This window comes from Cucurbita pepo, chromosome 10 (assembly GCF_057944985.1).
Source record: "Cucurbita pepo subsp. pepo isolate OVF chromosome 10, ASM5794498v1, whole genome shotgun sequence".
NCBI classification, from domain to species: domain Eukaryota; kingdom Viridiplantae; phylum Streptophyta; class Magnoliopsida; order Cucurbitales; family Cucurbitaceae; genus Cucurbita; species Cucurbita pepo.
In genome coordinates this window covers 4,699,489-4,724,912 of record NC_141807.1, presented here as the reverse complement: position 1 = coordinate 4,724,912, position 25,424 = coordinate 4,699,489, and the positions used below count along the sequence as shown (strand labels likewise).

Here is a 25,424-nt window from a genome sequence, read left to right as displayed (position 1 = left end):
GGAAGTGGGGTTTCTCACTTAACAATTAAACTGATTGATACAATGCTAATTTTCTTTCATTTGATATTCAATCATGCTTCCTTCAACTTTTGAATCGATAAACCAACATTATCGTGGCTGTATTTTTCTTCGAAATCACTAATGATCGAAACACGGTCTTAAATGTATAGGTTCTAACATGTGAGGTGGGCATTTGAAACTCTAATTTGTAGAAACAATATCTTTATGTGAGATCCCATGTTGGTTGGAGAAAGGAACAAATCATTCCTTATAAAGGTGTAAAAACCTCTCCCTAGTAGACGCGTTTTAAAATTGTGAGGCTGACGGTGATACATAACGAGCCAAAGCAGACAATATTTACTAGCGGTGGACTTGGGCTGTTATACTTTATGAAGGGTGTATTATCAATTTATGAAGGGTGTATTATCAATGAATGATGATTAAGATTTTCATTTTGTGTTTACATCATATCATACATACAGGGACATTACTTATGCTGCTTTGCAAAGAGAAAAGGTAACTACAAGATATAGCACATAATCATTATATCTTTAACACAAAATCATCCTGGGGTATTGAACACCTATCTTCTACTATCACTTATTTCTTTGCAGCCAGTCTTGCAGTGATTTCCTTGTGCCTTACAGCTTCTGTACATCTGCTGGCCTCCTAGTGGAGTACTTAATCCTTCCAATAATTCTTTTCAACTTTGTATATGACATGTTAGAGCTTTCTGATGTTCCTCCTGCAGGAAAAACCTCGAGCCCAAATTCGTCTTTCAAGAGTTCAGGTATTGCATCTCTCACCTCGAAGTTGTATTGAACTAAATCTGTTTCAATTTTACTGATTCTGCTGCAGCCAAGATGAAAATGTAACCATTCCTAAAGGGTAATGGGCGCAGCTATGTTCCTCTTTGTGAATTAGCATAGTAGTTCAGTACTATTTGTTTAAATCCATTAAAGCAAAGCTTGGAGTGGGAGAGAATAAGATCTATCCATACAAGTATGGTAGTAGACATATATTTTTTCTCAGGAATATGTCAATACCTTATGCATAATTTTCCTTGATCATTCGCAGAACTGCAAGAACGTTTATTTGAGCTTCCACCTGATGAATACAGTAAATGCTTACTCTCATGCAGGTGGCTTGACTTGTATTAGTAGAGCGTTCTCTAAAGGCTCTAAATATCATGAACTTGTCTAAGTCAAACTCTGATTGTTGCGGGAGAAGGTTCCGGTAAGCTCGTCGCTGTTCTCGAAATTGCAAATATCAAATGTTAGTTTGCGAGGAATAATGGATGAACCAGTTGTTGATGCTATTTTGCTTGCAAGGCTTTTGGTAAGACTCTACTCTTTAATGTAAATTCAATTCAAATTCAACAAATTGTGCCTAAGAAAACCATGTAATTGATATATTGTAAGGAAATTCAAAGTGTTTGTGGGCGAGCTAGTTGTTGATGCAATATTACATAATGTTTTAAACCTCCTGTCTCTTTGAAAGTCAGTAGACAAAAAAAAATTGCATTGAGACCATCTTTTAACACTAGTTTCATTATGTTAAAAATTGAGTATGATTTGTTCTTTAGTTTGTTTCATAAATGGATATTTTTTGCTTTGTTTTCTCGAATGCTTCCACGGGGTACTAGTTTCGTATGAATAAGTGTTGCAAGCGTAATTGTGATCATAATCGCTATATTTTCACTAGCTGGACTTTTCCTTCTTGTAAAGTGATCTCATACCTGAAGATGTTTGTCTATATGACTTTTCTATTATCAGTGACTGAACGGTTTAGCGTTTTCAGTAGGTTGTGAAATCGAATCTGTTAAATTATGAATAGAGACGTGCAGTTAAGACATAAGGAAAAATATGTTCAAATACTTTGTATTATATTCGGTAGGTTTTGTTAGAAAATGGAACCCCAGAACTCGAAATAGGAATTGACCTATTCGAGTTCATTAAAAAAATAACCCAAATCACGGAGGTTGAATTGGGTTGCTCGATTTTCAATTAGGTTCTCAGCCTAAGAACTTCAAAAGATGAAATGATGGAACTCCAAACTTTTTTTTGGTGGAACCTCCCGAGTTTTTAGAGGAAAATTATGTTGTAATTTTGCAAGATTTTGAAAATGTTTCAAGGCGGCGAAGATCTTCTATTCATCTGACTAGAGGTGTTGGTAATGAGGTCGCCTTTACAATCTTCTTCCTTCCGTACACATGTTGCATAAGGTAGTGCGGTTCGCTTGAGTAGCTCAACCGGCTTTTTTAAACTCCTTAATAATAATATTTGGATAATTGGATTTAGAAGGAAGGGGTTATTTTGAAATAATTGAAAGTTACGGGGTACATTTATAATAACTTTATACTACTTAAGAGAAAGAGCCCCTGGCGAAGTTCCAACTCTTGAATTTCCGCGCGAAGTTTGCCTTCTCCAACACGTCTTACTCCATCAGTGAACGACCGATTCTTGCTCACTGTCTCCACCGGAAATCGATACGATCGGACTGTCCAATATCAGATTTTCAGTTGAACACGATCGGAGATTATAATCAGATGGCATATGGAGATTTTGTTTCCGAAAAGTAGATTAAATCGTTTTTTACGCTGATAAGAGACGCCGCCGAAGCAACGATCGAAAAACATGAACAGGAGCAACACTGTGGAGAACTATGTCCAGAGCATCAAGCAATCGGTTCAGCTCAGTCCCGATCAGATGAAAATGGCTGCGAAGGTTTCAATAAACCATCTCTTAGATGCTTCTCGATCAATTTTACTGCTATTGATTATTTGACCTTCAGATTAAATCGTTAACTTTCGATATATCCTCATTTAGTTGCATTTGATTCTGCTTCATAACACCTCCACTTTATTTGCCTGTAAATGCGTGTTTTATACTTCCTATTTTGTAATTTTCTTTTGCACTTGAATAAGTAATGGAAGATTGTAACCAATAGAATCTGGAGAAGGTCGTTGAGTCAAAGAAAGCTGAATAAACCAACCAGATTGTGCGCTCTTTTCTTCCGGTTTCTCATTGATAATTTTGCCATTCTTGTATCTGCCGGGCGTAATGACATAGCATTTGATTTGGTGTGCGAGTGTCGAGAAAAAAAATTGGTTTCTAGCGTTGACCATCCACGTTGGTGGTTGCTAGACGGATGAAATTAATGCAACCAACTTACAAAGTTTATATTATGAACTATAGTAGGATTTTCTTACTTTTTAAATCCAGATCGCTAATAAGGTTCAAATTGTTAGTTGTTTTGATATTCATCTTCAAATTTGCAAAAGAAACTGAAATTCCTTATCTGCAGGTTTGCAAGTAATTCTTGGATGTTGTGGAGAAGAAACAATATGGTTGGTTTTGGTTACGCTCAAATGTAGGCAAGGACTGTCATTGTAGGCATGCTCTAGTTGCTGGGTATGCTTTAAAGCTTTAAGCTCTTTTGTAGGAGGAGACTGAAAATATGTCTACTGAGAAGGGAGGATCGAGGGGATAGAAAATCAGGTACGATTTGATGAGCAGGTCTTATTAGGATTACCGTTTTCAATTTTAATTGTTTATGATAGACAATTTCTGGCTGCCTAATACGGTTTTGACTCAATTATGTCTTGGATTTAGCATGCCAAGATAACTAAAACAACATCAACCCTCATGACTCCTGAGTTATGCATGCAGTGGAAGAAGAAAAAGTTTGCAGAAAGAGAAGCCTGTTTTGCTGAACTGACAGAAAGAGCCTCGAATGATCGTCTGAGGTTTTCTTCCCTCGTATCATTGTCTTTCCTTTTTGAGTTATTAGCCACTTTGGATAGTGGATACTTGATCTGCAATTGTGTTAATTTTGATATTCAATGAACAGAATGGATGAGCACTTTTGATTTTTCACATGTTTCCTCGAGGCAAAATTGAGTGCATTCAATGAACAGAATACCAAGTTTTTTCAAAACCAAAACTAAAACTTGCTGCATAATATCATTTAGTAACCTCTCTCCCTGCTGTAATGATAGTGACCGTGAACATTCCTATCTGATTCAAGACAGTTTGTTGATGATGTTTAAGTATGTAACAGGCATAAAAAGAGCAAAGCTCTGATGATAACAGTCTCAAGGCTGGACATTCGCACTTTAGTTTCAATTCTTTTGACCGAAGCTATGAAATATAAACAGTAGTTTGATAATGTTAGTGAAAGTAATGATTTTAACTTAAATATCATATTTGTTTCTTTAAACATATCATCAAACGGACATATTTGATATGTTATTCTTTTTTTATGTAATACCTTAAATCATTTACTTGGTTTGGGATTTTCTTTACAAACCTTTTTTGTATGATACTGCACCAAGAATTATCGCATTAAATCATCGAGTTTCTGATTAAGATTGTTGAAAATCTGTTCGATATAGTTTGTTTTGTCTTTTATTTTGTGTGTTAAATGTAAATATCATTATCTAAATATTTAGTTTCTATTACCAGTTATCTCAGTGACCGCCAATGGTGATTAAACTATTTCTGATGAAGATAGTGATGACGATGCCCTGGAATTGGTCCTAAATGAGCTGGAAGCAAGGTGGTCAAAGACAGAGACCCAGTTACAAGAGTTGGGCGTTTGATGCTCAATGGCTAGCTTAAACATCCTTGCAAATTCAAAGCCTCCACTTGGAACCTTTTGCTTTAGGCGATGGCACTCCATTTGTTGGCACCGTATTAGTGATCTTTTACTAGAGAAGGTCTTGGAAGTTGACTTCTGATGTCTTTTTTTTATTAATGCGAATTTGTTGATAATCTTGCTCTTGTCCTAAAACTGTCTTTGACGCAGGGTCTGCCACTGACAATAATGGAAGGCTTATATATTCGAAGGCGGCTCTGTTCTCTTGACGTGTACAAATAATAGAGACATAAAGAGTAAGTCTCCTAATCCTCAACTTTTTTAGGAATTATCTTGCTTTTCGTAGTTCTCTATCTTCTTTGGCTTTCTATTATACACATCCTGCTTCAGTTTGAGTCTTCTGATCATGTCTCGTACATTCTTCTGCTTCGTGTCTGCTACGGCAGAAACTTAGGCGTCCCATAAATAAACACATTTCTAGGCATTATTATAGGATTCTCATGAATAAATTTTGAAAAATATATACTAAGTTTCATTTTTCCTTTGACATCTAATTATCAAGAAGTATGATTAATTCTGGAACACTCTAATTACTTCAAAAGAAATGAAACTTTAGCTATTGTGTTTCAAGCCCATTAACTTTTAAACGAATGTGGTCAACTCAAAATCCAAATCAATCCTATGATAGCTTACAGTTTTAAACTAAGGTTGTATTACTAGTTTAGTTTATTGAAGCTTAACTGGGGAATGAAAATCACTCTCTCTCATTTTCATGGTTGATGTTTGGCTTTACTTTCAGTTTAAAATATTTTAAAATGTGTATAATAAGTAATATTGAAGCCTTTACTTTCAGTTTTTGTTCGTTTTTGTCTTTTATTGTACACATCATTTATTCATTTTGGTCCCTATACTTTTAAATTGACCACGGTCAATGTACTTTTAAAAAGTGACCATTTTAATTTTTATTTATAAAATTTTAAAATACATGTTATATACACAATGAAAACAAATTTAATTTATAATTATGTTTTAAGAAATTTAGTGAATGATGTGATATGCTAAAATTTAATTAACAAAATGGTCGATTTTTTCAAAATTGAAATTGTTTTTGCTACAAATGAAGCACTTGGAACTGAAGAACTTAGAAGAACTGAAGAACTTAAATAGTAAGTGATAAATTACACTTGCGTTCAAATTTGTGCCCTTCACTTTCCTAGTATAATATTATTTTTCCTTTTTTTTTTGTAATTTTATTTTATCTATATGTCTTTATAAGTTTTACACTTAATTAAATTAATGCACATTCTAGAAGGTAAACAAAAACAGCAACGACAGTAACACAAAAATTAATATTTTTTGTGGATCGATTTTTATTATGACTTTCTTTCCTTCTCATTTTTCAATAATGGGCTGAAGCTTCCCACGTATTTATGTTGCATTCACATTTCTCTTCATGCCCAGTAATTATTGTGGCAAAGGTTCATGGTGGTGGGAATCTAATATTCAATCCTATCTTTATTCTTTAGTTCTGTCTTTCTCGTTGACAAAAAAATAGTTCGTACTACTTTAATTATGGTTTCACATGGTTAATGTTTTTTTTCCCTGTTGGGTCAATTACCAAGTTACCCTTGCCCTCTCATTCTAGATTTCTGCGACTAATTACAAGTTTTATTGTTAATTTTAATATTCTATTTTTTTTTTCAATTTCTGAAATTACTTTCGAATCCCAAAGTGTTTCTTCTGAAATGTGACTGAATGAGTGAGAGAGTCTCTTCTGAAATGTGTTGAAAAAAATTCTTTCCAAAGTGTTTGTCTCTTATCTTAGGTGCAGATGAGACTCTTGATTATTTATTAGTTAATTAAATCGCAATGCAATGTTATTAAGCCTCTTAACTCAACAAGTCTTGGCAATAAAAGAAATTTAGAATTCCTTCACATTAACGAGTTCTTCATGTCTGTATATCTCCTTCGTCTATCTCTTCCTTAATTCTATATCCTCTTGATATCAATTTACCAACTTGATTTGACTAATTAAGGCTAACAACACCTCGAATGTCAAGTTGGATTATTCGTGACTCTTCCTTAACCGTATTGGCCGCCCGACTTTTTTTCTTTTATAGAAAGTTGACTATCTGAGTCACTTTAAACTTTTAAATTGGGTAAATAATGCAGCCAAACAATAGAACAAAAGAACAGAAAAGAAATAAAATCTGGAAAATCTTTGAATAGTCCGAGAACATAAGCATATAGAAAAAACTTGATCCATTGACTGAGGAGACCAAGAGAGGGTATTGAACTGATATCTTGTCTGGCCTCAGCCCTACACACAAAAAGTTGAATTTGTAAGAGTGGAGGCGTCTGCTGGCTTTGGCATTGCTCTGTCTCGCACTGAAATGCTTATTATTGAGTACATAAGGCATGTCGACATCAGTTCACAAACATTGCAGTGCATTTTTTTTTAATCTAGATTTATGTAAACTGAGGTTACAAAAAATCCAAGCTTATAACCACTGCAGATTAGCTTAATTATCTAAGAGCCAAGTTAAATAATAAAGGGGTAAGAAGCCAAGGGAATGGGTAGTGGTAGTTATCCAACTAGTTTTTTCGGCAACCAAATATATTAGGATCAGGTAATTGTTCTACGAGAATAGTCGAAGTGTATGCAAGCTGGCCTAAACACTCATACATATTTAAAAAAACTGAAGTCTATGAAACCTATGCTTTGCCTTAAATTTATCAACCAAATACAAGCTATACCAACTTGATTTTTATTTTTTGAGTAAGAAACATAAGGATGTTTCCCCTTTTTGTTTAATTTTGACAATCCTAGACATTACCAGTCTTAGGCTTTCATAAACTCAAACTTATTACAACTAGAAGTTAAGTTGAGTGGGTTTGAAAATAAATAGTTGAATTGTAGTTTTTAGATGAAATATTTTCATGAGAATGTGTTTCCTATGTTATCTTAGGTGATGTGCATTATATGTAGGATTGAAGTTTGTGAACAATTAGATCTGTGTTTTCTTTTGGATGATTAGGATATCATAGAAAGATATGCATAATAGGTTCTCCTTCTTCTTCATGCATTGTGAATTTGCACAGTAGAAAACCACGAAATATAAAGAGATTCACTTATGTATCATCTTGTGATTTCTTCTTTAGTATAACAAATGGGGTCGGAGAATTTAGACTTCTACCTCAAGAAAAAGAACAAATGTCAATTATTGTTGAGTTATGCTTATTTTCGCGTCATCCCTTGAATTGTATGAGCCATATTTTCATGGCAACCTGCCTAACAAAGTATTTAAGGGCTTAATTTGGTTGGTTTTATTCCAAAGAAATTATAATTTTTTTTGTAGACAATATTCTTTGTTATTTTATTAACTTTCATTTTTTTTAAAAAAAAAATTCTAAACAAACATTTTAATATAAATTTAAAATTGTTGGGCAAATTTTGTTTCAAACTTTTCTTGGATTTAACAACTAAAATTGAGTGGTAGACAAAGATAAGACATGGAGACAAAGCTAAAAATATAAATATTTCAATCATTGAGTCATCGTTTAATTTTTCCCACTTTTCCCACTTTATATGGGCTGATCTCAAGAGCATGCATGATTTGATTGTCCAATGGTGAATTTAAGTAACATAAAATTATTTCTTTATAGCACAAGATTGTTACATAGTAGAGATCAAGCATGGTTGCACAATGTAGTAGGTTTAACCATGGCATGTGAACAACATAGAAATACTATTTATACATAGTAGAATAAAACTAGTAGCATACACTCATCATAATGATTTCATTGGCTGCATTGAGCTTGGGCGCATAGTCGTCTAGGCTATGGTTCTTCTGTTGTTGCTCGATCCACGCCCTTTTGTTTCTGTTGTCCTGCTAACTTTGATGCAAATCCAACCACCTTCTCAAAGAACTTGGATATTATTTTTAGTTTGATACTTCCTCTTTTGGGAGGCAGCCTGCCCTTCCTTGGTTTAGACCTGGTTGGTCCAGTAGTTTCCTCCATTGCCATTCAATCCCAAAGCTAGAGATTGAGAAAGGAGATTCTTTGCCTTATAGAGCTTTTATAGTTTTATGTGTAGGGTATATATATATATATATATATATATATATATATATATATATATATATAGTAATGAATGTAAGCGTGTCTTCTGTTTGTGTAAACAATTATTATCCTTTAGCTGTCTTTTTGTTCTATCAGGGTTCAATTAACTGAAAGTAGAGTTATATAATTGGCCAAGGAAAAGAGTTATACCAGTTCGGTCAATGTATATTATTTGTGTAGAGTCATAAGCTTGCTAGGGAAAATGGGTTGTGTGCTGATTCAGTTTTCGTGGTTATGTAGAAGCATCATTTTATGCTTGTCCCCTTGAAAAGGACTTCAAAAGCTTTTGCAAGCAGCACAGCAGACAAGCCTAATCGCTGTCTTCCTCAGGTTGTCGGTAATATAAAAGTTACAAAAGTACTGCGAAACTTTCTCATGCATCATTCTCTCTATGGCCTTTCATCGAGCATTTGCTCTGCATTTCGACTGAAATTCATGTTTTAACCATTTCATGAGCTCTTTCCAACAGGCCTGCAAGAACTAACAGCCTTCTAGCTACTACCAAACTCACACATGACCGTTTTATTTAAGATCTTGAGCTAAATTTGTTATTGGTGATGCAGAAGTAAGTAAAGCTGATATTGGGCAAAAGAGAATGTGGAAAAAACAGCAGAACAAGATTGATGAAGATATTGCTGGCGTTTGCAATTAACATTATGTTCAGATGGGACTCAGTTTTCAACAATGCCACAGTTGATGAACATGGAGATGTCTGTTAAAGGTAAACAAAAGTAAAATAAAAAATTTGATCTTTTCTGACGTTGCTTCCTTCCTGCGTCCACGAAAAGTGAGTTCCAACTCATAGTATTAGTAGCTTTGTTTGGATTAGAATAATGTAGTGAACTTTGTTGAGGATTATTAAGAGTAATTTCATGTTGGCTAATTAAGAGGAATATCATGAGTTTATAACGAAGGAAACATAATCTCCATTGGTGTGATGTCTTTTGAGAAAACTAAACGCAAAGTCACGAGAGGTTATGTTCAAGTTGTATAATATCATACTAACTTACCATAACCCGTTGTGAACAGGACTTACTGGCATTATTGGTCAAGAAATAAGCCTAAAATTTGGGTCTTTGCATTCCTTTAAAGCTCTCTGTTCCCCGAATAAGCCTAAATGGAAGTTGGAACTCTGTTGATATTTGGTTCCGCAGCATTTATTTATTTTTTTGCCCATGTTTGGCTAATAATTACTTAGGTCAATAGGTAAGTTTTTGGGAATATTGTTATTTTTTATAGAAAAATTCATTTTTTTCTCTTTACCGCGTTTTGATTAGAGACGTCCAACGAAATTTAAGTCATAACATTAATTGAATCATGAAAATGGAATCCAACTATTTACTATTCTTTAAAAAATTAACCTAAATTAATCTTTAGAGTGATTTTAAGGATATGATGGTGAAGAGAAAGCTTACAAGAATTGATATTTACTATTTATATCAATAAATTGCACGTTTACTTTAGTGGCTCAATCATAGAAAATTCTTTGAAAATTATAATAAGAATTATATAAATGACAACAAAATATGTTGGAGGAACTTGTGTGGACGGTCCGGTGAACTAAATACTTCAATCTCTTCCCTTTTTTATTTTACTTCAATCTACTCCGTCTACTTGAAAAGAAATTGTGTCCCTGTTTAATGTGGCGCAGACACAGTTGTTTGAGAAGCTGTTGCAGGTGCTTCAGGAGATTCTTGATTTTCAAGACTGGAAGATTGCTTATGAAATATGGGCTAAATTTGCTTGTCTTTGTGCCTTTTCTTATATGCTCAAGGATGCTAAGCAGGTTCTTGATGTTTTGCTCGATGATTATGTGGATTATCCACATCCTCAACAAGAAAATGTGTTGAGAAATGTTGGGAGACACCCACATTGGGTAAGAGAGTCCCACATTGGCTAATTTAGGAGATGATTATAGGTTTTTAAGTAAAAAATACATCTTCTAAGAGATCTTTAGGAGAAGTCCAAGCTCTCTACAAACATAATAAAACTAATTTAAATAAAAGGAATAATGAAACTAATTTAAATAAAAGGAATGAACTTACTATATTGCTGCCCAAGATCGAACTAGGTCAACCTTTAGTGTGTAAGACTAACATAAAACTAGTTTAAATAAAAGGAATGAACTTACTATATTGCTGCCCAGGATCGAACTGAGACCTTTAGTATATAAGACTAACATGATAACCACTACACCACAACAACTGGACGCAAGTAATTTGTTTTATATTTTAAAAGTAGTATTCTCAGATTCTGTACGTCAACCATAGTTTCAAAATACTTCATAATAATACCCATAGCATTCTTTTTCTATTTTTCAAAACAGGGTGAACTGAAGTGATCAATGTAAGCAAGAGAAATGAAGGCAGAGAAGAATTTAAAAATGAAATTCACAAAAATAGCAGTTCTTGTGTCATCGATTATACTCGGCATACAGATCTCAATATGTACAAATTTTTCATTACAAATGGAAAGCAAATATCGTAATAATTAAAGTAAACAATCAAAATGGCCAAAGCAAATGTAGAAGTAACTCTCCAAAACCTCTCGAACAAAAGGCAAGATCCAATTTCTCAAACAGAAATAATAGCATCGAAATCAAAACCTAGAAAGTTCGATTAACCAACAAAAGAAGAACAAACCATGGGAGAACAGGGAATCCGTCCATGTCAAACGAATCAATACAACAGAAATCCACTGGAATCGAAAACCTAAATACAATGGAGAATCATTGGAAAGACCAAAAAGAAAGTACAGAGAAACGCAAAGAAAGCAACATTCAGAGAAATGGACGCATAATTCAAATCTAAATAGTAACAAGATTACCTTAAGTGGATCCTGGATTTGAGTATACTGTGAGAGAGTCTAACCAGAAGAACTCCGTCGCCATTGATGCTTCCTCTTTATTGCTTTACTCCCAATTATCTTCTTAAATATTACACGAAATGATTTTATAAGCGTTACAAGTGAAAATACTCGAAAGAGTTTGTTTTAATAATAATGATAATTAACGTTACCATTATTTTCATATTTTTCTGTTTCTTCTTTTTTTTTTTTTTTTTTTTTTGACATCTCAAATATTAAGTTACGGTAATAAAATATTTAATAGGAAATAAAAATGTTAATAATTTTTTTTTTCAAAATATTCAACACCACCAACGTTACTTTCACACACCTATTTTCTCCACATAATTATTTTTAAAAAAAATTACATCTATTTCAATCTCTCTATCTAAATGAAATTTCATTAATCAATTATTTGAAAAAAAAAATTGCACCCAATTGGTTGACTCCATTCCGACCAATTAACCTCACAATTTTAAAACTTGCATGATAGGAAAAAAAACATTTTTTACGCACGTATGAAAATCTCACATATGTACTTTAAAACCGTGCAAATCTCTCTCACATATGTGCTTTAAAACCATAAGACTAACGACGATACGTTTGATCAATGGACATAAACCATCAACTTACTGTCATCATCACATCACTTGTAACAACCCACACCCGCTGCATAAAAATAGTTCACAGTCCGTTAATCTCACGATTTTGAAATTAGGAAGAAAACATTCCTTATAAGAGTGAAAACCTCTCACATCCACAATTTAAAACCATACGACTAACGACTATACGTAACCCAACTTCCTGTCATCATCACATCACCTATAACAGTCCAAGCCCAAGCTCAAGCCCAAGCATGGTTTGTTCGACCCGTTACGTATTGTCACCAGCCTCAGTTTTAAAACGCATATGCCAAGGAGAAAACGTTCCTTACAAGGGTGTAGAAACCTTTCTCTCACAGACGTATTTTAAAATCGTGAGGTGGATGACAATACATAACAAATCAAAACGGACAATACCTGTTAGTGGTAGGTTTGGACTGTTACATTACCTATTTTCCCGGTAACGAATGATTTGGCGCATAGAACACATCTCGAAAAGATCTTTAACCCAACTTAGGCATTCAAAGCTGCTTTCTATAGATAACCATCAAGAATTTACAAACATGTACAAATGAGTTAAATACAATATTTATGGAAGACTTTAAATCAAACTATATAAACTTCACCACCACTCATTACCAGTCTACAATAACTCAAAGACTGGTTTTCTTTTTCTTCAGAAATGGAGAGTGGGAAGAAACAGCAGCAAGCCTTCTCTAGATTTCACTAAATTTTAGCCGCCGAATGAATTTCAGTCCTTTTGTCAAGTCATCTCATTGCAAAAGGACTGTTCATTTGGAGAAAAAACTACTTAAAAAGTGACATTATATTATGTACGAACCGATCACTTATCTTAGGTGCGTATCGTAGGCGTTGAAAAGGGAGTCCGGAACAATCGTAGGCAACTTATCTACGTACTTGAAAAGCCTTTTGAGATTCTCTCGAGTCACCGTTGCCATGTCCACAATGTCCCTGTTATCAGTAAATACCCAGAGATCGCCCGAGTTTACTCTCTTAAGACTGTCACGACAGAAGGGGCATGACTGGGAACGTGTTCGCCTGAAGAACATTCACGAGAACAATGTAATTATTTGAAGTCGATATAAGGTAGCGAAAACAGTTAAATGCAGTCAGTCATAAATATTAAGGGCTCAATCCAATCAATTAAAGATGAACAAAAGGCTTTCGACTCTGTAGCTTCTGTAATTAACGAAGACAATAAATATTAAGCTGCATAGGAAAATTTTAATTAATCCTTCTTAGTTCTTAGTTTAATAAGCTACCGATAAAACGGAAAAAGTAGAACAAAAGAGATGATAGTACCATTCACGGTAACATTTCAAGCACAACGCGTGGTTGCAGTTGGGCAATACAACCTTGCTAGTGGTCTCCATGCATATTCCACATTCTTCTTCTCGTTCAATGTCAGCATCCGAACACTGTATACATTCATTGTCATCTCTTCTTCGGTACCTTTCCATGCAGACAGCATTCTGTTTTTTATCCTCAGTATCGGTAACACCTCTCTGAAGTTGCAATAGAGAGGGGTAAATAACAGCTGATCATAGCACAAATTACAGAAGTCAGTAGTTAAAAAATAAATATATAGCAAACAATCATATGATGGAAAATGTAAAAATACTCGAATACTACCATAGAATTCCCTGATGCTTGCTTTTCTCTCGTGGGTGGACATGGTGGTCGTACCGTCCACGTAGACCTGCAGCACAATGTACATAGTGAATTCAACAACGCTAAATAGATATAAAAGTGATGATGTCGAAATGTAATGCTAGGAGACCACGAGGCGACAAACTTGACCTTGTAAATTAAAATCCTCAGCAGTCCAAGGGCACCAGCAAGATGGCAATCTGTCCATTGCACTAGGAAGAGGAACAAGTGAGCAGCAGGACTGTATGACATTCTCATCTGAAGGCAGGGGCCATCATATTCCCCGGGAAACTCCGATGCCCTACAGCTCAGGAACAGTAGACATTAAGCTGACATACTTGAAAATACCAGCAACCTCAAGAATCTCCAAGAACAACAAACCAGAGAGAAATCACAAGCGTTCACACATTTCAGCTTATGATGTATTTGTAACTTTTCATACCTGGAACAAAGCATGATCCATAACATAAAAACTACGGCCCATTGGAACATGTTTGTTTTTTTTTTCTTTTCTGTCTTTTATTCTCTTTAAGAAGAAAACAAAAAAAAAGACGGATCATATTTCTCAAAATTTCAAATTTAAAAAGAACAAAAAAACCAAGAAAGTGCTTGTGCTTAGTAATTTTTTTGAAGTATAACATATGCCTTGTTTATTCATTATCACACTTCAAAGAATAGATGCAGCTGAGAATATTTGCTAAACCACCACTAAAGTTCTCTATCTATAATCTCATTTACATAATCGAATAAATTACAAAAAACATGGAAAGAGCAATAAATGGAAAGAGTAATAAATGGAAACAAGATATTTGACTATAATAAAAGGGCAAATATGAGTCGTAATGGAGATATTTGCCAATAATAAAGGTCAAATATGATACATATGATAAACCATAATTCAAGGCGCATCTGGAGAGCTAGGAAGAACAAGATTAAATGTGTTCTAAACTACTCTCTCAGAGAAAGTACTGCATAATTCAAGTTATTGTTCAAGAGACGAGGTACATAGGTAAATAATCCGCTTCTTGAATTCATAAATATGTCAAATAGTGTTCATAATCTGCACCACAAGTCCACAGTGGGATGCAGAAATCTTAGAGAATACATCAACAATAAACCCAAGAACAATTCATGAGAATGATGACAAACTATTTGAAGTGGGACATATACATTGCCAAATCATCCAACGCCAAATGACCAAACAATTTCCCTTTCAAGAAATAGAACTATAAAACAGAGAGAGAAACGCAAATTTGTCCCTATATATGAGTGTATATGAACGTTAGCAAGACAGAAACCAAATCATCATTGAAATAAAAAATTACACAAAATGAGTTTTCCAAGCTCCAAACACAGCAGGTAAACGACAATCACGTTCCAAAAATTCACTATTAACGAAGAGTATACGGCTCATAAACAGCAACTTCAAGACCCACAATACTAAAAATCAAACCTAGAAACTGCATTACAAGCAAAATCGGAGGGAGAAGCCCAGACACCAAAAGTGATCAGACAAAAACCTTCCATATACAGTCAAAGACGATATTCAAAGCAGAGAAAGAAAAAAAAAAAAAAAAGAAGAAGAATCAAAGCTCACTTACAGAGTATTAGCATGCTGAATATCAGCTTCAAGCAATTTAAGAGAGTCCTTGAACGATTTTCTCATGGAAGATACATACATCTCCACCCAAGCGGGGAAGAAACAAGCAAAACCGAACAAATTCCTTCAAATTTCCGCTCCAAAAACGCGAAGAAAAAACCCTAATTCGCAATCGAAGGAAGAAAAAGACCCTCTGTCTCAATCTCTATCTAGAAGTGGGTAGAGTGCGTGCGAGCTCCGTTTTCTCTCTCTCTCTCTCTCTCTCTCTCTCTCTAGAAGAGTGTGCGTATTTTAGAGCTTCGTGTTGCTTCGGAGGAGTACCTCTTGAAGGCGAAGGTAAGAGAGTGGGAGGGACACGTGGAAGATGGACGGCTCATCGAGAAGCGTCGGAAGAAATAAAATATTATAAAAATTAATTATACGATAATAATACTAATTAAAAAAGCAAAAAAAAATTAACGAAACGCAGCGTTTTGGAGACGGCCTTATCCATTTTTCTGCCAACCGGTTTTAAGGGATATTTGTGTCTGCCACTTTACCACTATCACCCTGAAATTACCCTTTTACCCCTTTCTTCTATTTTAATATTTAAAAAAAGGAAAAAAAAAAAAAACAAAATATTATCGTAATCCAAATATATTTAATTTTAATCATATTCAAAATCAATTTCATAAATTAATAAACTAATAATAATAAGGAAAAATAACTTCTTTTAATAGAAATTGAATTATTCTAGTTAACAATATGATTTGAAATTTAATTCTCTAGCATATTAACATATATTAATTTTATTTCTTAATTAATAAAGAACTATAATTCTAAATATATGCTTAATTTCGAATTTTATTTACAAATTTTATCTTTAAATGCAAATAAATTAATACGAACTTGATTAAAATGAATACGGTCCATACCTAGATTTATAATTCAAAAGAAAAATAATGTTTATTCATCTATAAATAATTTATATATTCAAAATTATAATTAACAACTTTTTATCTTTTATATAATAAAATCATTTTCAAAGTCAAACTTACTTTAAAAAAAATAGAAAAGACGTCATAGAATTAAATTCCTATTTAAATAATAAATGTTTAAAAATTTTGATTTGATTTCGATCAAAATAAAAATTAAAAAATTTTATTCCATATAGAAGTATCCCTTAAAAAGTAACTTTCAAATCAAACGAGAAAGGTTAATAAGGTAATTCATATTTTTATTCTTTTAAAAAATTTAATTTATTCTTAGGTATTTAAAATTTTCGATTAAAAAATGTTAAAATATTCATAAATTTTGTAAGCATTAAAAAAAATATTAGCAAATAATAAATGCATTATCTAATTATTTGAATATATATTTGGGCATGTACTCAACGTAACAAGTTAAAAAAAAAATTATTTATTAAAATTTAACTCTTTTTATTTTCGAAAAAATTACATTTATAGTATATATATATATATATATATATATACTTTATTAATTAGAAAATTACGATGGGGGTGGGAAGTAAAATTATCCATTTTCGATTATTCAGTATGCACATAATAACCCCATTCTGACCGCAGGCTCCTAATCCATGTCTATGTGACCGGAATACGCCGTCTGAAAGCGGTGGCAGCCGCCGTAGTGGCCGTGCAATTAGGTTTGCTTTCCAAATGAACTTCCTACTTTCTAACAGATCCATTTGTTTTTCATGTCTTCATTTTCCAGCTCCCAGTAATCTATTTCACCGACAAAGCCCGAATCTCCTAATCTGTAATCCGAAGAGATCGCTTCTGAAAACTTCCATATTCTGCTCCAGCGGAGACTGCAATCTGACGAACTCCGCAAGATACGGCGGATGGGACGATAATGGTTTTGTAAGTGATTCAGATCAGTTCCGTAATTTTTTGGTTTCTGTTGGCATCGATCATAAAAGACATTTGTTCACGTTTCTCGTCGGGTTTTTATGTGCTTTGGCCATTTCCAGAGTTAAAGTCTCTTCAATTGCTGTTTTTCCAGCATCTGTTTTTGTTTTTGCTGTTGGATTTTCTCTTGGATTTGTTCGTGGTGGAAGTGTAGATGACCTAAATTTACTTGGGAATAAAAACCGGGGGAGAGAGGAAATTTCTGGGTTTCACGCTGAGAGTTTAAGAAATTTGGTGGAGATTTTTGATCGGTTTGCTGTCAAACTTGATAATTTGAAATGTAGTATACAGAATGCTGTTGATTCTAGGGAAATTACACTTAATGATTTAGAAAGCTACGTTAAGGTTTTAGAATCGAATGATTTTTCAACCTCCAATGCTATAAAGGCTGTTGAGGCCTTGATTAATGATGGGGGCAGCTCCAAAGCTGTTGTTCTTGAGAATCATAAACCAAGTAGAAAAGTTAAAGGTCCAGGAGATGTGGGATTTGAGCTTTTGCGATCCTTCGGCAGTTTGCTAGGAGAAAAGTTGGTTGGTTCTAAGCCCAATAAAGTGAAAAACAATGTTAAGCCACAGATGTCGCCCCTCAATTCGGTTGGCAATCAAACTAAGAGGAGCTCAGTACCATCTGAAGTTGGTTCGATAGATACCGCTACTGGTTCTAATCCAGCTATAAGTTTAGATGCTTTTGAGGTATCGAGGAAAAAGCATGCTATGGAGATGGATTATTTTACACGAGTTAACATTACTCGAGAAAGGGATAGCATAAATTCAAAGGGAATGCCTGGGAGTTCAAAAAGATTTATTGATGGTGAAGACTATGTCTACAAGAATAATAGATTGCAGTACCGGGATGATTACCTTAATATTTCTAACACGGATCTTAACAACAAACTCGAAAATTCACAACTTCATGATAATTTTCTTAATGCTGGGGACTATAGTTTCAAAATGAAGCATAGGGAGACTAAAACTTCCTTTGTAGAAGAGCGTGGATTCGAGGAAAATAATGGAGCTTATAGGTCCTCTCACATGTCGAAGAGCGAGAGTGAAATATATAGATCCCAGTTTAGAGAAGTGGGAGCAAGTAAAAAGGAAAATTCCCATTTAACTGATCAACCATTGGGAGAAGAGGACGATGTTGCTTCCTCATCATCTTCATTGATTTATGATGATGCAATGTTCAATAAATGCCTTATGGAAGCTAATGATCTGCTGAAACAAGCTAAGGATTTGATGAAGTATAGACGCGATGAAGAACATGTGGAGGTCATATTATGCCAGTCTGCTAGTTTGTTGGCAAAGGCAACAACTATGAAGCCCATGAGTTTGCTGGCAGTTGGCCAGTTGGGAAATACTTATCTTCTTCATGGAGAATTGAAGTTAAGAATTAGTCGCGAGTTAAGAAAACTTCTAGCAGGAAAAGAGCCCGAATCTATTGGGAAATGGTTTGAAATGGTGGAGGGACTAGATGATAATTCTATTACTAGAAGAGATAAACTAACATCCATTCTCATTAGTGTGTGTGAAGAGTGCGAAGAACTTCTTGTGATGGCAGGTAGAAAGTATAGAATGGCATTATCAATCGACCGGAATGACGTGCGAGCGCTATATAACTGGGGCCTTGCCCTCTCCTTTCGTGCACAATTGATTGCAGACGTTGGACCGGTGAGTACCATATCCTACACATTGGTAACCTGAATGCTGTTATTCTAGTAATTTTTTGATAGTCGTCATCCACAAGTAGCTTTTTCTTTTTATGGTATATGATGTTTCTCGCTATTTAAAAGGTTCTCCTTGTCATATCAAATTTCAGGAATCAGCTTTTGATGCTGATAAGGTCTTTTTAGCTGCCATTGATAAATTTGATGCAATGATGTCAAGAGGCAATGTTTATGCACCCGACGGTATGTTTTCTAGACTTGCTGCTCAAATCGAATGTCACGAAAGTATACATTTGCTTGAAATAATTTGAAGTCCTTGGGGTGTGCTTCATATGTGGGCACCAAAATCTGAAAGCTTGGGAATCCAAAACTCATGTTAGTATTAAGCATTGATATCTTAATTCTACCATGAATACCTAACATAAAAGCTAATTCTTTAGGTTCCCATTTATTAACATTATTTCCACGTATGAGTTCCTTTTTACTAATGTTTTCAGGATCTAGACCAAGATTCAAAAACTAAAAAAAAGTAGTTTTTTTTAAACTTGTTTGTTTTTTTAAATTTGGCTAAGAACTCGGATGTTTTCTTAAGAACGATGAACTTCGAGAAAACGAACACAAATTTCAATCATCAAAGGAGAGGCCTTAATGCCTTTAATATTGACTGTTCTTTTAGTAGAGTTTTACATACCAAACACAAGCATCCAATTCCATTGTCAACTGACCAAATACCCTTTCATGATTATTATAGAAACATTGAAACATGTGCGATCACTTACCAACCGGTTCTGTGTAGCATATTGCTGACTAGGAGATGGCCCCGGGGGCGGGTTTCAAATATTGAAAGCTAAGCTTTGCTTATGTTTAGTAGCCAGTTAGTTATAATAGGGTGTGGTTATTATAGAGATTAGCTGCATGAGGGGGTTGGTTTGTTAGACTGGCCATTGAGATTGGGCACTCCTTTCACAGTTTGATAGTCCAGAAGTAATAAATGCATGAACGAGTGAGTGAAAGAAGGAAATCTCGTGAGAAATCGAGAGGATGAACAATTCAAAGCCCTCGAAAATCTGGCAGCTTTGAGTTGATTCTAATGGCTAGAATTGTTTAGGACACCGTTTATGAGATGGTTATACTACCAACGATTTTCATTTTGCGCGTAACATAACGCATCTTCCTCATTGCAGCTCTGTTCAGATGGGCTATGACGTTGCAGCAACGATCTCGGTTAAGGCCTAACAATAGCAAAGAGAAGGCAAAGTTGCTGCTGCAGGCGAGACGGCTCTATGAAGACTCATTGAACATGAACTCCAACAATGTTCAAGTAAGAGAAGCCTTAATGTCCTGTATATCTGAGCTTCAGTTCGGGCAGTATTAGCAATTTTGTTAGAATTTTGATTGGTGGTCGTAGCTGTTCGTTTATGCTATTAAACGAGTCGTGTCGTTACTGTCGTTACTACAACAGCTCATTGCATTGATACCCATCTGAAAAAGAAAATCAATATAGAAGACAGTAATAATAATAGAAGCCACTGCTTGAAATGTTGCGGAGGCAATACCAATACATGAGATGAACTTCCATTTCTATACGATGGTATGATAAAGAGAAATTGATGTTTATCGACAAGTTTCTGATGGTTTATATCATATTTTTCATATAGAAGTAGTCATTTATAAAATAAACCATGTCAATGAATGAGCTCTTATATCTAGTCAGTTCCTAACCGAAAAACCAAGTCAATCCATTCGTATGTTTCAAACGATGCACTATAGAATTGGCACTATAGAATTGTGAGATCGGAAATCTCTCTCTAGTAGACACGGGTTGGAGAGGAGAACAAAAAACATTTCTTGTAAGGGTGTGGAAATCTCTCTCTAGTAGACACGGGTTGGAGAGGAGAACAAAAAACATTTCTTGTAAGGGTGTGGAAATCTCTCTCTAGTAGACACTGGAGAGGGGAACAAAACATTTCTTGTAAGAGTGTGGAAACCTCTCTCTAGTAGACACGTTTTAAAACCGTGAGACTGACAGCGAGACGATATGTAACGGGTCAAAGCAAACAATATATGTTAGCTGTGGGCTTGGATTGTTACAAATGGTATCAACAGTATGCTGTGGATTGTGAGATTCTACGTTGGTAAAACGTTTCATAAGGATGTGGAAACCTCTCTCTAGTAGACGCGTTTTGATACTAACAAGCCAAAGCGAATAATATCGGCTAGCGGCGGTGGATTTCTTGAACTGTTACAAAAATAATTCAGATTTCAAATGCTTTTAGAAAAAAGAAGTTTAGAAAGCTGCAATAATCTACGGTTATCATCAGAACTTGTAGAAAGTGAGTCTCTACGTGTTAAGGATTTACATGATTCACATTGGATCCAAAATAAAGTGAGCAAAATAACACAACTGAGTTGAAAGCCACACCCAATGTAGAACGTTATTATTGTAGTTTCGGGTTAAGATTAGGCAAAGCTGTTGCTGATGTCCTTTTAACGCATGGATTTCAAGTGCTCCTGGAAAATCTTCAGCATCGATGCAAACGTGATGATACCAACCAAGGCTCCATCTTCTTCGATCACCCACATACTTGCAACACGGCGCGCAAGAGCCTGAATCATCACTGCCACCAATGAACTCCGGGGATTGCACACAGCAGCCTCCGAGCTCCTCACTTGCCTGGTTGAACACCTTCGTAACCTTCCACTGCTTCCCCAGCTAGAGACAGAATCATCATCTGAGGAAGATGAATAAAATGAAGAACATGAGAATATTGCTGTCTCTTCTTCCACCCAGTCCAACAGTGCCCCTAAGTTTCTTTCTTCCAGTCTGTCTTTGATCAAATGAACCAAATCCTCCGGTGGGTTACCATAGTCAACATACGCCATTAGCTCACCAGCTGAAAGTGTTGCAATCGCAGCCGTTACAGTTACATCACAAGAATTCATTGTGAGGGGTGAGATTTCTCCGATCAACTTCCCATCTGAATCGACAATTGCAACGGAGGATTGCTGGATGATGGCTTGAGAAAGGAGGGGCAGGGCAGAAAATGCAGGATCGTCGTAGTGTACAGCAAGGATGTTGGCTGTGTCGATGGCGTTGAGGGAATTAATGGGAGTGATGGAGGTTGGGCAAAAAAGCCCAATAGAGTTGAGGAGGTAACGGATTATGTCCTCTTGGGTGAGCCAACAGTATTCAAGGTCATTGTGAAGCGGGCAGTCGAATGGTGCAACTTCCTTGAGAACCTTCTTTCTGGACTTCGCAGAGGTTTTAGTTTGAATTGGGACTACGAGATTTTGCGCGCCTTCGAGGAGTAGATCAATGGCTTCCACCAAGCTGAAAGTTATCGGAGAAAGCTATCAGTTTATACATTAAAAGCGATATATATTTCGGCTACATGGAAGAATTGGTAAACGAGATGACTCCTGACATTAGAATTCTGCACAATCAGCCTTTTGTTCGAAGCTTCTAGGATCATCGTATTTGATCGATTAAGCTCTGATATTGTAGAGAAATTCAGTTTTCTAATGCAGATTATAGGAGACGATTGAGAATATCATAAAAGTTTCAAAGGAAACACAGAGGATTATCAATTCAAAAGTCGTGCAGAAAGCCGACAAGAAAATCTAGATAAAAAAGAGAAACAAGAAAATAAAATCAATAAACATGGATCATGCCATGCTGTATTGCAGTTCATAGTTCTGAGATTGATTTTCAAGATCAGAGTGCATTACAGAGATGGTGTTTAAATAGGCCGAAATCAAAGGAGATGTAAATGAAAATTGCACGTTTTCGTCATCAACAGAGCAGAGAAAACACGACAATATTCTATTCCAACCCCAGAGAAACCAAGAACGCAACAAATTTTCCAGGAAAAAAAAGCAAACGTGAATCAGAATACAAAAACAAGAAAATTCAAAACGGAAGAACAATATATACACGAATCAAGATGAAGTGAAGGAAAACAGAATTACGCACCTAGCATGAGGCTCTAAATACCTAACGACAACAGGAACCTCAGGAATGAGAATCGAAACATAAGATTGAAGCGCGACGGCAGGTTGCGAGAGGTTCTCTTCTCTACAAAGGAATAAGATAACATCAACAACAGAAACCTTGCCAATACATCGGCAATCATGATCGGAGGCAGTTTTGGAGGAATGGCAGGTGCAACTCCAAACGCTGATGTAGTTTTGACGGAGCCTCTTGAGCACAGAGAGGGCATGGGCGAGTGTGGCGGAGACAGGGATGGACCTTAGTGGGGGCTTTCCAAGGCATATGTCAGAGACCTCATGAGCCAATAACCTCATAGCCATGCACAAGCAGGAAGACGAACACAGAGGAGAGAGAAACTGAGGTTGAAGAAGCTTCTAGAGAGAGAGAGAGAGGAGGAGGAGGAAGACGCTCGTGAGTTCGTTTCTAACTTCATTCCACTATTATTGTGAAGACGATCGCTTTTGCATTTTAAAATCAGTTTTTTTTGTTTTTTTTTTTTAAATTAAAAAAAAAAAAAAAAAAAAAAAAGGTTAAATAACGGACTCGGTAAGAAAAGTCAGTACATTAAATGCACGTAAACAACACGCGGGTATGAAAGCGCGTGACGGTTTTTAACATTGGGTTGTAACCATTAATAATTACCACAAGGCTAAAACAACCGCAGCCGTAACTTGTTTGTAAATGTCAAAATTTTACTGGCTGTGTGGGTCCCACTCATAATTTAATAGAATTATTAAAAGAAAAATATGAAAAAATATGTGATGTGTGTGGTATAGACCATTACCTCTAACCAAAGATAGAGGCAGCAAGTAGATATTGCCTTTTTTGGGCTTTTTCTTTCGAGCTTCTCTCAAGTTTTAAAAGGCGTGTGCTAAAGGAGGTTTCCACACCCTTATAAATGGTAGTTTGTTCTCCTCCCCAATCAATGTGGGACATCACAGCCCAAAGAGGACAATATCTGCTAGCGGTGGATCTGGGCATTACTAATGGTATCAGAGCCAGACACTGGACGATGTGTCAGTCTTCTTGCTGTTTCCCAAATGGGGGTAGACACGAGGTGGTGTGCCAATAAGAACACTGGGCCCTAAAGGGAGGTGGATTTGGGGGCCCTAAAGGGAGGTGGATTTGGGGGCAATCCCACATCGATTGGGGAAAGGAAAGAGTGCCAGCGAAGACGCTGGCCCCAAATGGGGTGGATTGTGATGTCCCATGTTGGTTGGGGAGGAGAACAAACCACAGAAGTCCGAAAAGGAAAGTCCAAGGAGGACAATATCTGTTAGCGGTGGATCTGGGGCGTTACATTATCGATATTTTTATTGCATTATAAAAAATAGACAAAAATAATTAAATTACATTATCGATAATGAATGTGTAGTGCGGTTGATGGCTGTCTTGTAATTTGGGAGAAGTTGGAGGTGATTAAAGCGGGATGTGCCAAGTCATTTGCCCCATTTCCACCTGGCAATATTTTTGTCATATTCGTTAAAAAAGAAAGAGTCGTTTTAAAGGAGCTGGAATCTGACGTGGATTTTGTAATTGGAATTGAAAAAAAAAATTGGGAGGTTGTATGTTCCATAGTGAGTTTTGAGTATCCGACAAAGAAGACGTAGGCAATGCCTAGAGTTGACAGTGAAGGGGGTGATGTGTGGGGCCAACTTTAAGGTTGATGTCCAGTCAAGTGTTCACAGCATGCCACGTGTTGGGAGTGAAGCCAACTGGGTAGCCTGGGGATCACATGCTTGATTTCACATTTCCAATTTTTTTTTTTTTTTTCTCTCTAATTTCTGGTTCCTTGAACTTGGAGATCCTTTGATTTTTCACATGTTTTGGTTCGGTTTGGATTCATGAAAAAGAAAAGTAAATGATTTTACATTAATGCCTTTCTTCTTCTAAAACGTTGACCCAAGTACGTAACATATCAGGAGTAAAAATATTATAGATTGTAAGATCCCACATAGTTGAAAAAGAGAGAAGAACGAAACATTCTTCATAAGAGTGTAAAAACCTCTCCCTAATAGAAAACTTTGAGGGAAAGTTGGGAAGAGAAAGCTCAAAGAGAGCGGTGGGAAAACCTTGAAGGGAAGTTCGGAAGAGAAAGCACAAAGAGAGCGGGAGAAAACCTTGAGAGGAAGTCCGGAAGAGAAAGTTCAAAGAGAGCGGTGGGAAAACCTCACCTTAATAGAAAACATTGAAAGGAAGTTCGGAAGAGAAAGCTCAAAGAGAGCGGTGGGCTTATATGAAATACATTTTAGTTTTTGTATACATAAGCTTAAAAAACGTAGCTTACCTTAAGAACAAGAAATTTAGTACTCAGCACAAACAGAAACAATCTGAATGGATAAACAAGGCATGATTACAGAACCAAAGATTCATCTACTGTGGAAATGAAGAAAAAATTTGGGAATGTAAAAAACAGAACCT

The 25,424-nt window shown here is 35.6% G+C and overlaps 3 protein-coding genes, 2 long non-coding RNA genes and 1 other non-coding gene across 8 annotated transcripts; 2 read left to right on the top strand and 4 right to left on the bottom strand.

Moving 5' to 3' along the window:
• Positions 1-1,836: 1,836 nt before the first annotated feature.
• Positions 1,837-10,034, top strand: LOC111804254 (uncharacterized). 3 transcript variants are annotated; one of them, XR_015422737.1, is made up of 8 exons: positions 1,837-2,726; positions 3,307-3,500; positions 3,615-3,748; positions 4,467-4,720; positions 4,810-4,895; positions 8,965-9,054; positions 9,288-9,445; positions 9,754-10,034. It is a non-coding gene; the product is annotated as an uncharacterized LOC111804254 (long non-coding RNA). The 3 variants fall into 3 exon arrangements; XR_002816490.2 differs by lacking the exon at positions 9,754-10,034 and having other exon boundaries at positions 3,672-3,748; positions 9,288-9,738; XR_002816491.2 differs by lacking the exon at positions 9,754-10,034 and having other exon boundaries at positions 9,288-9,738.
• LOC147790483 (uncharacterized) lies at positions 8,005-9,014 on the bottom strand. The gene is made up of 2 exons (XR_015422738.1): positions 8,875-9,014; positions 8,005-8,640 (listed from the first exon to the last, which is right to left on the bottom strand). It is a non-coding gene; the product is annotated as an uncharacterized LOC147790483 (long non-coding RNA).
• Positions 10,035-10,857: 823 nt separating the features above from the next.
• TRNAV-UAC (transfer RNA valine (anticodon UAC)) lies at positions 10,858-10,929 on the bottom strand. The gene has a single exon. It is a non-coding gene; the product is annotated as a tRNA-Ile (tRNA).
• Positions 10,930-12,672: 1,743 nt separating this feature from the next.
• Positions 12,673-15,743, bottom strand: LOC111804253 (E3 ubiquitin-protein ligase AIRP2). The gene is made up of 5 exons (XM_087127330.1): positions 15,443-15,743; positions 13,992-14,142; positions 13,824-13,890; positions 13,494-13,728; positions 12,673-13,229 (listed from the first exon to the last, which is right to left on the bottom strand). Exons 1-5 carry the CDS (start codon positions 15,520-15,522, stop codon positions 13,019-13,021), a joined length of 744 nt encoding a protein of 247 aa, XP_086983456.1. The 5' UTR covers positions 15,523-15,743; the 3' UTR covers positions 12,673-13,018.
• Positions 15,744-16,934: 1,191 nt separating this feature from the next.
• LOC111803914 (uncharacterized) lies at positions 16,935-20,636 on the top strand. The gene is made up of 3 exons (XM_023688528.2): positions 16,935-19,016; positions 19,165-19,255; positions 20,197-20,636. The coding sequence occupies exons 1-3, from the start codon at positions 17,097-17,099 to the stop codon at positions 20,385-20,387; spliced, it is 2,202 nt and encodes a 733-aa protein (XP_023544296.2). The 5' UTR covers positions 16,935-17,096; the 3' UTR covers positions 20,388-20,636.
• Positions 20,637-21,308: 672 nt separating this feature from the next.
• LOC111803999 (CBS domain-containing protein CBSX5) lies at positions 21,309-23,423 on the bottom strand. Its single transcript, XM_023688637.2, has 2 exons — positions 22,986-23,423; positions 21,309-22,343 (listed from the first exon to the last, which is right to left on the bottom strand). The coding sequence occupies exons 1-2, from the start codon at positions 23,321-23,323 to the stop codon at positions 21,500-21,502; spliced, it is 1,182 nt and encodes a 393-aa protein (XP_023544405.2). The 5' UTR covers positions 23,324-23,423; the 3' UTR covers positions 21,309-21,499.
• Positions 23,424-25,424: the final 2,001 nt, after the last annotated feature.